Source organism: Echeneis naucrates, chromosome 5, assembly GCF_900963305.1.
Source record: "Echeneis naucrates chromosome 5, fEcheNa1.1, whole genome shotgun sequence".
NCBI lineage: Eukaryota > Metazoa > Chordata > Actinopteri > Carangiformes > Echeneidae > Echeneis > Echeneis naucrates.
In genome coordinates this window covers 17,831,758-17,844,142 of record NC_042515.1, presented here as the reverse complement: position 1 = coordinate 17,844,142, position 12,385 = coordinate 17,831,758, and the positions used below count along the sequence as shown (strand labels likewise).

The window sequence follows — 12,385 nt, the reverse complement described above, 5'->3', positions numbered from 1 at the left end:
AGGCAGACCCAGATACGCCACTTCGAGTTATGTTTAGCAATTTGGTTCAGAATAAACATCAATTCAATTTCTTTTCGTGGTTCAATTTCTATAAACCATGAGTCTCCAAAGCCGAGTGATTTGTTTAGTGTATATGAGGCAATTTTGAATAGGCTAAAAAGGTAATTGAAAGCACATGTGTTATTTGTTGGAGAAATTGTGAGTTATTGGTACAATATCTGTTCATGATGTAATAACAATGATTTGCTTTTTCTGCAATATTAAAGGAAAACTTGACCTTGAAAACAATATTGGAATAGAATAAACAGAACCCATATACATACATAGACGGAGTTTGAAACGAATAGAAGACGTTTGGAGCAGAATATGTGCGAAGAATTAATGCTTTCTGGATATGCATTAAAGTGCCACCGCCATAATCAGCTGTGACAAAGTTTGGTGCTATTTTTTCATATTGCTGCTGTGTCATGCTGCTATTTTCTCATGGGAAGCCTCTGCAATCTGGCTGCAACTGGACCTGTGTTCATGTGCACATGGTGGGTTTGAGGCAAGTTTGAGTTTAAAATCTAAATATTAGTATGAAATATTAAAATTTCCCATGAAGTATTACTTTAGCTAAGGCTGATATTTAAATGATGTGTATATGCAGTATTCTGCTCTGCGGCACAACATGCACACGCACATACATGTGAAACATATGGACGCCACAAAAATACAGGGAAAATGTATACACATCCGTTTAAACTCTTAAACTCACACATATACTGTACACACACAGATATTTGACATGGATATTATACTGTTCCCTACCATAAAGCCTCTTGGCTGTGCAAAGCCAGATAAAAGGAGCCAGTGGCTCTAATCCAAAAGGCAAAACACCAATTTCCAAGTTCACACACAGAGGAGATTCATAACCTTTTGACTGTTGAACAAAGGAAATGGGGTTTAAGCCTTTTTACGCGAATAATTACATATAGAGCATGGAGCTTATATAAATGCATGGCTCAGATAAGAGATCAAGAAATTTTGCTAAATTTAATGCATAGACTCAAATAAAAAAAAAGAAGAAGCAAGAAATCACATGCACTGTATCAGATATTTATATTGAAGTAATAGGCTGTTCATAAAACTATGTTAACATGAAGATATTTATTATCTCCCATGCTCATGGAAAGAAGTTCATATCTAGCTAAAAAATAAAAATTAAAAATCAGGCGTTCTCCATGTAGTCTATTCCACCAACGATGGCAACCATTAGGAGAACAAAGGTAAAACTGAAAGACTACATGTAAGACTTTCCAACATTTCAAAGCTATTGCATCTCCCTCTCCAGAACCAGCCACTTGTATTTGAAAGCAGGAAGGCATGGAGGTGGTATTAAGGGTAGCTAAAAGATTGAAGAAGCCCCAAGCGTCAACTTTTTAAAAATTTAACACACAGCACAATAATACTTAGCTGATGCAAGAGCCTTGAAAACAAAAAATATTTACCTCTCCAAGGAGCATTTGTCAAAAAGGGATTTTTTTCCCCATCCTCAAAGAACAGTTTGCAAGGGCAATGTACACAGCAATTGGAAAAGAAAACTAAGAAAAGAAAAAGAAGGAAGACAGTGCAAGTTATTTAGCCTCTGTATATGGAAAACAAAAGCCCAAGTGTTGATGAAACATTTAAGGTGGGCTTTCTTTTAACCCAGCTCTGGGCTATTGGCCGAGCAGTTTCAAAACATTGTCACCCTAACACAAAAAAGCTTTTTCACTGTAGCACATATACATTTTTCAGAGACTTTCCTTCCTTTTGGTTTGGAAATTACTGGATGTATCACAGATCACTTATGTATTTAGAGTGTCAGAATTTTGATATCCATATTTAGGTCTGGTCCAGTTTGAAAGGAAACAAGAAGCATCAAATAAAAATAGGTATCTATTTGTCTTTCTGTTTTTGTGTCCGCCTAAAAAAAAAATTGTTGACATCAGCAGCTTCTCAGACCGGCAGCCACAAATTTTCAGTGTTGTGCTTCTTCACAGGTCAGACCGGTCAGCACTGCATCCACCGTGAGCCGTGACTCTACCGCGTGGAACCATTATCTACACACGAGCACATATATGACATATTATGCTGAGCCAACAGCTTCACTCACTTGTAGCTCAGAACTACCACGACAAAAAGTTTTGCTTAAATGACAATAAAGCTGTATTTTGAGTTAAATCAATTCTGCGTCCGCACACAGTACACCACACTTGTACTGTGGTGTGTGAGTGGTTGCTGAATGAGTGCCTGCTCATTGGAAGAGAGACGAGATGAATGGCTACGTACAGAAATCCCTTTATATTATCTCTCTCTCTCATTCTATATATGTATGTAAAGGTCATTGGTTTTAATGAGAGGACCACTGAGGTCAGAGGAGCCAGAGGACTCCACCTCGCTGACAGGCCTCATGACTCCAAACTCACTGTTAGCATGCTAATCCTCGCAAGAAATCCATGAGCATTCCCTTCGTTTGGGCTTGCAGCGGTCATCTCTCACCGTGACTAACTGGCTCCCTGCTTGGCCATCAGCCGGCCCCCATCTGACAGTCCCCTCCAATAATAATGGACAACACAAGCAGTGCTGCCTTGACAACGGCCCTCCTGACAAATTAGGCTCACTGTACTCCCTGCTCTGACTCCGCCCCTTGTTTCCCTCTTGTTGCTTGGCAGTTCTGGGCTCTATCAGGACAGGGGGTGGCGGGTTGCGATGTGGTGCCAGTGGTCGAGTGCACTTTACTGGAAGTAGTGACCACCTCACGATGACACATGTTGCCTGTCTCCCCCCAGACACAACACTCAAAATTTAAGTTGCTGTGTATGTCTTAATAGAAACGGGGCACAATACGGGGCCTGAGCGTGCATTCTGAGCTGAGCTGAGTGGAGGATTCTGGGCCAGGGAGGAGCAGAGGAACACATAAAAACACACACACACACTCACAAACTGAATGCGAAAGGAGGAGAGAGAAGAATCCTACGGTGAGGATGATGCAACTGGAGTGAAATTTTTCGGCCGGAGCGCATGCTGCATTAACGCAGACCTGCAGGACAAAAAAAAAACAAAAAACAAAACACACCCACCCTTCTTTCTTTCTTTGTTCAAAGCCAAATTCGATCTCATCCTTCTTTCTCCAGCATTTTTTTCCTTTCTTTCTTTTTTTTTCGCCGATACTACTCCTCTAATAGCAACCTGTAACACCTAATTGCCAGCAATAAGACGCAGCAGGAGTGTTTCATGTTTTTTGGCATCATGACTCTCTAGTCTCACCAAGCATGATAAGCTCAATGATCTGTTGTGTTCAGAACGTTCCCTGACATATTCAGTTCAAAAGGCTGAAATATCAAAACCATAGGCATTCAGTGGGAACCATAACTCCCTTTATGGCCCACACAGATTATAGTGCCCATCTGTAGCATAAGCCATCTGCAGTATGGGTGAATTTAAATAAGATTACTGTTGGTCATTACTCTGGTTTCCCACTTGTTTGATTTCAAACTTATTGAGTCTTATATGGTCATATAACCCTTTTCTCAAGTATTGATACTAAATTACAATATGGTTTAACGGCCACGGCATCATCATTAATCACGGCACTTCTTTTTATGCAGTAAACTGGTGGTGTGCTTTCTCAGGGAAAAGAACTTTGGGAAAGCAGGCGATCTGAACTAAAGACCTGTGACATTGTGTTTACATCACTTGCTAGATCAAAATGGGCTCTTTGACCCAAATTTAAGCAGAGTTTCAGCACTTGCTTCGACTTTGAGCAACTCTCTCGTTTCACAACTATTTCAGCTGTCTGAAAGCTGCTGCTAATGTGTTTAGTCTGGCCAAGGACAAACATTACTTGCACTAAATTACAACCAAATGAAACAGCAGCAGTAAAACAAACTTGATGATGATGTTTCTGAGAAAAACAAAACAAAAAAACAAAGACGCAGACAATAAAGGTTTGGCTATGAAACACAACACTGTGCCTGAAGATGTGGCAGCAGCAAACCATAGATAACACCTTGGCTTATTAAATATCTTCATTGCACTGATTATTACATGAAATTAGCCTGCTGAATAGTGCTAGCAATCATATCTACAGCCCCTCTTCTTGAATAGATCCCCACCTCCCATGCTGCATTGCCAGGGAGAAGAGAAAGAGAAAGGGTTGCTTCTTTGTGCTAGCCGTGCCTCTCAGCCCCGTTGTGCTTGGTAGCAGCAGCAGCAGCAGCCGGTGACCATTATAAATGGCCTCTATTAGCATGACTCGGTCGCAGGGGGGAGAGAAATAAAATCATTGGGAGAATGTAGGCCTGCACTGGTGTCCCTGCGCCCACTCCCAGCCTCTGCAGATCCCTGTCCCATACTCCCCTCCTTGCCGCTGCCTCCACCCCTCCATTCCATGGGGACAGGATCCTAAAGACTAGATTACTAGTGATACATGGAGTCATTATGGGGAGGGTTATGGCAATAGTATCACAGGCACAGTTGACAATGGCTGTAATAGGGGTCTCTTTCTTCAAAAGCAGCAGTGCCACAGCAAAGGCTGTTTCTTTCGGCTTATTGGTGTACAATGGGACAGGATGAGGGTCTTTTTACTACCTGCCGCAAAGAAAAAGCTCTGTAGCTGAAAACAAAGCTCATTACTTTGTAAAACTGTCATGTCTTTTTAAGGTAAAGCTAAGAGACATAGATAAGGTGATAAATCGTAAGCGATGGCAATGACTGAAAACGTGCAATGTGACAAAACAAAGACAGAACGAAATTCTCGAGGAAAGGGTGGTGGATCAGTAACAATCTGTGGTTCTAGCTGAGGCTCTTTATAACCTCGGCTGTCACAGAACATGATGCAGTGGCAGTGGAAGGGGAGAGAAAAAGTGTAAGTATAAGATCAGGAGTTGATGTCTTTTTAACGTTAACAGTTAACACAAGTTTGAATAGTCTTAACTTAAGAAGACAGAAAAATAGGTCGAGCATTAACTCCATTCTCGCCCAAAATTTATATTTGTCTTCATAATTGTGTTTACTTTTGCCTCAAGCTCTTGCGGTGACATCATGCTCTACCTGTTTGATGTTACGCTGTGCAGTCTTCAATGAAACCAGTACGACGTCAACGTACACAGTCCCTCACTTCGCCTGTTTATTGTGGGACGCACTGTCTTTTACTGCTAATATGGGAATCTTCTACAGAAACCTCAGGAAGGTGTTAGGAATCTGTGGAGGCAACACGGCCTTTGAACAGCTTGCAATGAGCCAATGAGCTGGTGAGCCAGAGAGTAGCTATGCCTCCAGCTAGTTAAAATATGAGCACAGCAGGGGCTTGCTAATGAAAGCGGGGGCCCAGCCCGGGAAGCAGGGCCGTATATCGCGGCGAGGAGACAGTTTTTAGAATCAGCTGGCGAGCCGTTCCTATAGTTCTGGGCCCACTGGTGATTAACCATCCAACAGGGAGTCGCTACTACAGCTGGGCTATTAATAAGAGATAACCCCCCCCTCCTTCCCTTTCTCTCCCTCTCCTCTTTGGTTTCCCCCCATGCCTGCAGACAGTCTCTGCCCTCTGGAATTATTTGTATATCATAATCATTTCCTGACACATGGACTGTGTCACACATTGTTTACATGGGACAGAGGGGGGCATTAAAGGGAAAGAGGGAAGTGTGGGGAATTGGGAGGGGTTGTGGATTCAAAAAGTGATAGTTCATTCTTAATGTACTTTGCTCCCCTGGGAGATGTCCTGCAGGTACAACAGATCAATTAGTGACCTCTCATTAGATGGTGATTTGCAGAGAATGACCCTTCTCTTGAGAGTAGAAAATAAAATAGGGGTTAAAGCACCACCATTCTGCTGCACTACTTGTTTATATTATTATTATATTCTACTACAAAGAAGCATTATCGCACCAGAAGTTCATGGTAAAGCACACGGCCAGCAGTGGGCTACTGTACCAAAGGCATCGACTCTAACGGTCAGCACTACACTGTAGGAAAAGTTCATTGAAAAAAAGACCTGGATAGAAAACACTATATGGCTACAAAGTTCAAGACCTGTCATTCTTGTGTTTTGCAGTTTATATTAGATTTTTTCAGGGAGTAACAGGAGTGATGAGCAACAACTGAAAATCTGAAGCATGTGCAGAAGTACAATATATTCATTGGCCTACTCCCTCTGTGTTGCACACGTGTATACGCACGTGCACGCGCGTCGCCCCCTCGACTCCCCACCCCCCTGCGCGCGCGCACACACACACACACACACACACACACAGAGTTACGAGCAATAGAGTGTACTGTGCTGCGGGCAATCAAACAAAGCCTCCCCGCTATTGCAATGTGAAAATGTGAGGTTAATGGCCTGGATTGGACTCTGTAGTGAATGAAAGCACGTTTACAACCGCCGGACTAGATGTGTGAATACTCCCGTGTACACTGTCCAAACAGGAACATTGCTCGTCCTAATATCAGCCTACATCATTTCACGCCGTCGTGACTCTAGATTCGTGACACTCGAGAGTAAATGTTTGCTCAATAATGTTTTTTTTTTTTTTTTTTTTTTTGTTTGTTGTTTTTTTTTTTTTTTTGTAAAGAAAGAAAGGGATGAGCACTGGATTTCACGGCCAATGACTAGTCTAATAAATAATTAAATAATAATAAAAAAAAATATTTTTTTGGTGGCACAAATGCGACAACAGCATATCCTGCAGAAAGTCATTCAGGCTTCAGCTGTACAGAAAACGACACAATTTTGTCACCCATGGAGCCGATCTACCAACGATTACACATAATGTAAGATACTCACAGCCCAGCAGCAGTGTGTGACATATTTCACACTGCCAAAAAAAAAAACAAACAAACAAGTAGCCTTTGGTTGTCTCAGGGAATATGGGCATCACCCACCTTTGTGCATGCCTGTGAATCGGTCCTTGAGCACAGTGAGCTCGTAGATCTTGCCGAACTCCTCGAAGAGGGGCCGGAGGTCCTTCTCGTCCAGGTTGCGGGGGATCTGACCGATGAAGAGTTTGATGGCATCGTGGTCCTTCATGGGGATGGTGGCCGGGCAGCCCGCCGGGCTGTGGCTGTGGCTTAATCCGTTCACGAGCCCGTTCGTGCTGGCGGAGACCACACCAACACCGTGCACCGTGCCGTCCACCTGCCCGTTGGTTAAAGTTGCCATCTTCGGACCGGCCAGTGAGTTTTGGGGGGGATGAGTACGACGGCAGCAGATGATGATGGTGATGGTGAAGAAGCGTTTTACGGGGATGGGGAGAAAAAAAAAAAGCTGATGGAAGTCTTGGTCAAAATTTGGTTCCGAGACCAAGCCGTGCCAGAGCTGATTCCGCTCTCGTCCTATCAAAGCCAATATTTACATTGATGTGAAAACACATGTAGCATTTGGCGAGGATGCATATCAAAAGCGCGCAATGCCGTTGGTCCCGATGGAGGCTTTGATTCCTTATATTTATGTCCTACCCAATAACTCGTTCATTGATTTCATAAACGAGAGACAGAGAGAAAGAGAGAGATAGAGAAGGGGGAGGGAGAGAGAGGGGGAGAGTGAGAGAGAGAGCGGAGAGAGAGAGAGAGAGAGAGACCAAGAGCACTCACTGTCTATTTACACCCACGTTCCCTCGTCCCAGCTTCTTGGCACCCTTTTATTTTTTTGCATTGAGGAGTCGGTATGGGTGTCTTCTTGGTTTAAACGGACAGGACCGGCTCAAGCTCAGCCTGAGCAGCGGGGAGGTTTGAACGAAGGGGGCCCGTTATTAACTCGGCATATGTCAAAGCCAGCGTTTGCTGTTCCCCCTATTCCTTCTACGAAGGACGAGTGGTACGTTCCACCAAGGGGAGAGGGTCTATAAATAGAGAAATATAGAGAATACGGTCCTTTGTGCTCCTACTCAAGAGCAAATAACTACACATTGACAGCGTCAAGAATTTATTACTTAGTGACTGACATGCTCACTGTTCCTTTTAATTGCAATACGCAGTAAAACTGTCTCCGCCGCAATTTACACGTTTCGATTGACGTAAATAAAAAGAAGGAAAAATAAATAAAAATAAGCATTGTGCTTCAGATAGGATGCTGTCGTTCTCAGGAGGTCTGAGTTGGTGCTTAAATCACATTTTAACGTCATCTCACAGTCCGGCTGGTCCTCGGCAGCACTGGGTCCCGGACAGCGGACAGCTCCGTGGTGCTGAAGGAGCGACACACCGATGGAGGATTCCTCTCACGGTCCTCGCCATTAAGAGCAAACACACGTTTTTACAAGAGCGACGCGACGCATTATTCGCTTCCTCTGCCATTTCCAAAGGCTAGAGTGGCTCAGAAGATTTGATTTCCAGAGAGGGGAAGTCTGTGAGCACCGCCGAGTGGCGTATAGAGGGGGCACATGGAAGGGGGGGCGGGAGAAAAAAATCACACAAGAGAGTGGGACAAATTCACGAGGATGCAACACAAATTCAAATTAAAGCAACATCGACGACCGTTTTAGCGTTCTTCAGGTGCTGGAAATCATCAAAAAGAAAAAAAAAAAAAAAAACCCAGCACGACCACGCGAAAACCTCAACGTTGACAAATACAGTCATTTCGAAATAAAGACAACAAAACTCTTGGGCATCACAGCATGTAAGAATACAGTGCAAAAACACACAAAGCTAATTCTGTTTTGTTTTAAAGGGCATACAATATTTGTTCCGTTTCCTCGTCAGACAAATTCTCATCACTTGCTGTAAAGCAAGCATCAAGCAAACAGTTTTTAAATCAATTAGAGAGAGGCCTGTCTGATTACATTTGCAGGACTTAATTTATGAAATCTTAGTTTGAGTGATTTGGGGATTGATATTAAATACCACTCAAAATGGAAGATTTAAAGCACTTCTACATAAATTAAAAGCATGTGTTTGAGACTCAGACACACTGGGACAGTTGAAATGAAACTGACTAAGAATCCCTTACTAGGGTTTCTGCTTTCCCAGGGCAGTCATATCACATTTTTAACTTCACACCCCAGGGTAGAGTGACCCTCATAGCCAATGGAGGGACTATATTTGACGGACATCAGCTACACCAGCTACCATGTGATGCTGAATAGAGATGCAGCAACAATTTTTCCATATATGATAGTATGATGTTATGTTCATATTAGACCAAAGAATATAAGTGTGGGGTATATGAGCCATGAGACACTGAACTATTTTTCAAGTGATGAGCAAAATTAAATTGTATTACCTGCTTTGGTTGTGCTTCGGTGTCTTCAGTTAAACCACGCACCCTGAAGGCCTCACAGAACAGCAGCGACAACCCGGGCTCATAATGGTGACCTATTTGTTTTCATTCTTGGCTATGAGGCACAACCCCCCCACCACCCCACCAAGACATTAGCCAACCATTAAATAACAAAAGCAACACACTCGGCGCCTCTCTCACCTCTTTCTGCTCTTCCGCCAGCTAAACGGCCTGGTAATGTCATCCCGTTCTCACGGCATGACCGGGCCCCAGCGGGGTGGGGTGTTGGGGGGGCTGTCGGGCGGTGGGGCTTGGCTTTCTTTGGCAAGACACCGTGCTCTGCTCTCCAAGCTTTCCCTCGGGGCCACACTCCATTCACCACAGCAGCCTTGCCTGCGCTCACGCCTGACTTACCTCCAGCAATATTTTTTAATACAAGGGTGAAATGGGAGGGCACAAATCATAGTAATTATGTTCAGTGGGTACTGCCGTGATGATTATGTAAGGTATGGTGCCAGAATGGTTCCCTCACGGTCTGTCTCGTCACACAACCTACCTGTGAGCCGCTATGAAATGTTTTCAATGTCGCCCGGAGTGAAATGGCTTCGGTGACTGAGCCCATTGGACTGATAATAATAATAACACCCAAATTAACGAGCAAGACGTGTGACACTGTGTCTTTTTGCTCCCCAAATGCTACTTATTTCCATCCGTTTGGGTATTCTCAAATATGCCTTTGTAGCTTTTGCAAATCATTTGTGTCCACTGCACAAGTGTGCAGAGAGGAATACTCTCCGTCAAATTGTTTGCATGCTCAATACATTCCAGCCCAAAATATGTTAGATGCAATCAAATGTTTTCATTTATAAATTCATAAGTAACTATCTAGTTTCCAGAGCTCCTTGGTGAAATAAATCAAGGTAGGACGTTATTAATATTTACAACCAGATTGGTGACTGGGCTGCAATTAAAAAGGCAGAACCATCAAAGGACTCCTTAACAGAGAAATACTGAGAAATGCGCCTCTGTCCTTGGTGCTGAAACTAACACAGAAATGGCAGCAAACGTGCGCCTCTGTCCATGGTGCTGAATTTAATGCAGCAACACTAAAAAGCGTTACTCCTTTCAAGGCAAGAAGCCTGTGTTGGACCCACAAGAACACTTAGAAAAGGCTTAAGCCTCGATGAATAAAGTGTAAATGACCACACTTGGAAACTCCACTTTCCTCAAAATATTCCACCAAGCTCATCAAAAAGAGGTCACCTCACCCACCCCCTTATCCAACCCACCCCAAATAAACCTTTGCAATCATACAGCAAAAGGGGCCTATTTTGCCCTTGGAATATCGCTCCCTTGCTTGTCATGGCTTCAATTTTCAGTTTCTGCACTGTAAACGGTTGCAGCAAGGCAAATAAATGAAAAGGGAAATGAAATTCTGGGTGGCCAAGTTACACAAATAGATTGATAATCTGCATGGGGCACCATAAAGAGCTCTGATGTTTTCAATATTACCTATTCTGCATAGTAATGTCTTTTCTCACCTCTCCTTCATATGGGACAAAGTTCTAAATCTCCTGCAGCCTTGGGACACCCAGGCCGTATATCACCTTTCAGTAATTTAGAGGGAAGAGCGCAAAGGAATGAGGAAATGGCAGCTGCATGACTAAATGCTCAGGAAGTTTAGAGGGAAGAGGAGGGCAGGAAAGTTCCCTTTAACTTGATTAGCACCAATATCTTAGAGATTTGAGGGGATGTGCCAAGAAAAAGAATATGCTGCAGTTATTTAAAAAGTGTGCATGCTCACAATATTCTTGACATGTACTGCATTTGTGCGGCATAAAAATTTTATTTATGCATCACATGTGGAATTATCATATTCATTATATGAAAAGATATTTCTTTATGAAGGCATTAATAAGGAAGGACATACAATTTTGGAAAGCCAGAACAAACATTGATAATAATGGGGAGATTGAATATCTTTAAATTTCTTAAAGACAAATATGTTTTCTTAGGTCATATGAAAGGTTTTACAGTGGAAGTTTGTTGACACTGGGGTAAGAGGCAGTGTATTATCTCCCCTTGGGCAAAACCAAACAAAGCCACAAATGAATTCAGTAATACATTAGAACGACTACAATCATTTGTACAATATCCTTCCAAAGGATTTGTGGACTAAACGTATCTTCCAGCCTTTGTTTATTTTCATGCACATGAAGATGGCAATGAAGGAAATTGGAGGCTCGGTAAAATTAGCATGTATGAGTCCATAAAATATTGCTTCATACATTTACCATACTGTGTAATTTAAACATGCAAGACGTCACGCTTGAGTGGACAGAGAGGACACACAGTAACTTTCAGCAGCTATACAAATCAAGTTGTAATGGAGCTGCAGTGCAGGAATTTAAGAGATGTAGAATCCAAATTTTTTGTAAACATTTGGAAATTGCTGCATTATAAAAACTGCCACACAAAAATCCTAAAATGAGCGTACAGCGGAATACTAAGCAATAATGGCAAGTTGCTGTGGATTTCATTGAAATAAAGCCTGTTGATTTGTGAATTGCAGAGTCTCCTGGGAATCTCATTCTGTAGAGCAATGAAGTGTGTCTGTCTCTCGCCCCTGCGGTTATACCTGGACTGCATTGGAAAGAGATTAGTGCTGTGACATTTGACATGGGTGGGCGTCTCTGCTTCTGCTGAAAGCCGGCTGCACAGATCAGCCATGCTGACAGCTCCTCTCCTTGACTGACTTGCTGCCCTGAAAACACAAGCCTCCTGACAAACACCAGCTTCTTGACAACATCACACATACACTTGCATGCGCCATGCACATATAAATGCAGCTTAAGGCACATAGAAGTATTCCCGCGCATGCTCTCACCCTCTGAAACATGACATAGAATTAACCTTAATCTGTTTTAATTCCTTTGCGACTATAATAAAAGTGTTGTTTCTGACGCCGTGTGCCAACTACTCAATCATTCAAGACAGAAAATCTCCTCAATGTTTGGGAGCCGTGCAAATCATGTAGCACCAAAATCCTATTTCCACTACAACGGATCAATTCAACACAGGGGGTCACAAGGTGAGGTGAACTCTGACCCCTGGCTTTGTTGCTGCACAGTGATGATCCACACAGGGCTT

General features: G+C 42.9%; 1 protein-coding gene across 1 annotated transcript in view; it reads right to left on the bottom strand.

The window, feature by feature from the left end:
• The window catches only part of celf4 (CUGBP, Elav-like family member 4), a 77,601-nt gene extending 70,418 nt beyond the window's left edge, over positions 1 to 7,183 (bottom strand). Inside the window, exon 1 of the mRNA XM_029502933.1 lies at positions 6,907 to 7,183. Coding sequence (XP_029358793.1) covers positions 6,907 to 7,183 — 277 coding nt within the window. The remainder of the gene's footprint in view (positions 1 to 6,906) is intronic.
• Positions 7,184 to 12,385: the final 5,202 nt, after the last annotated feature.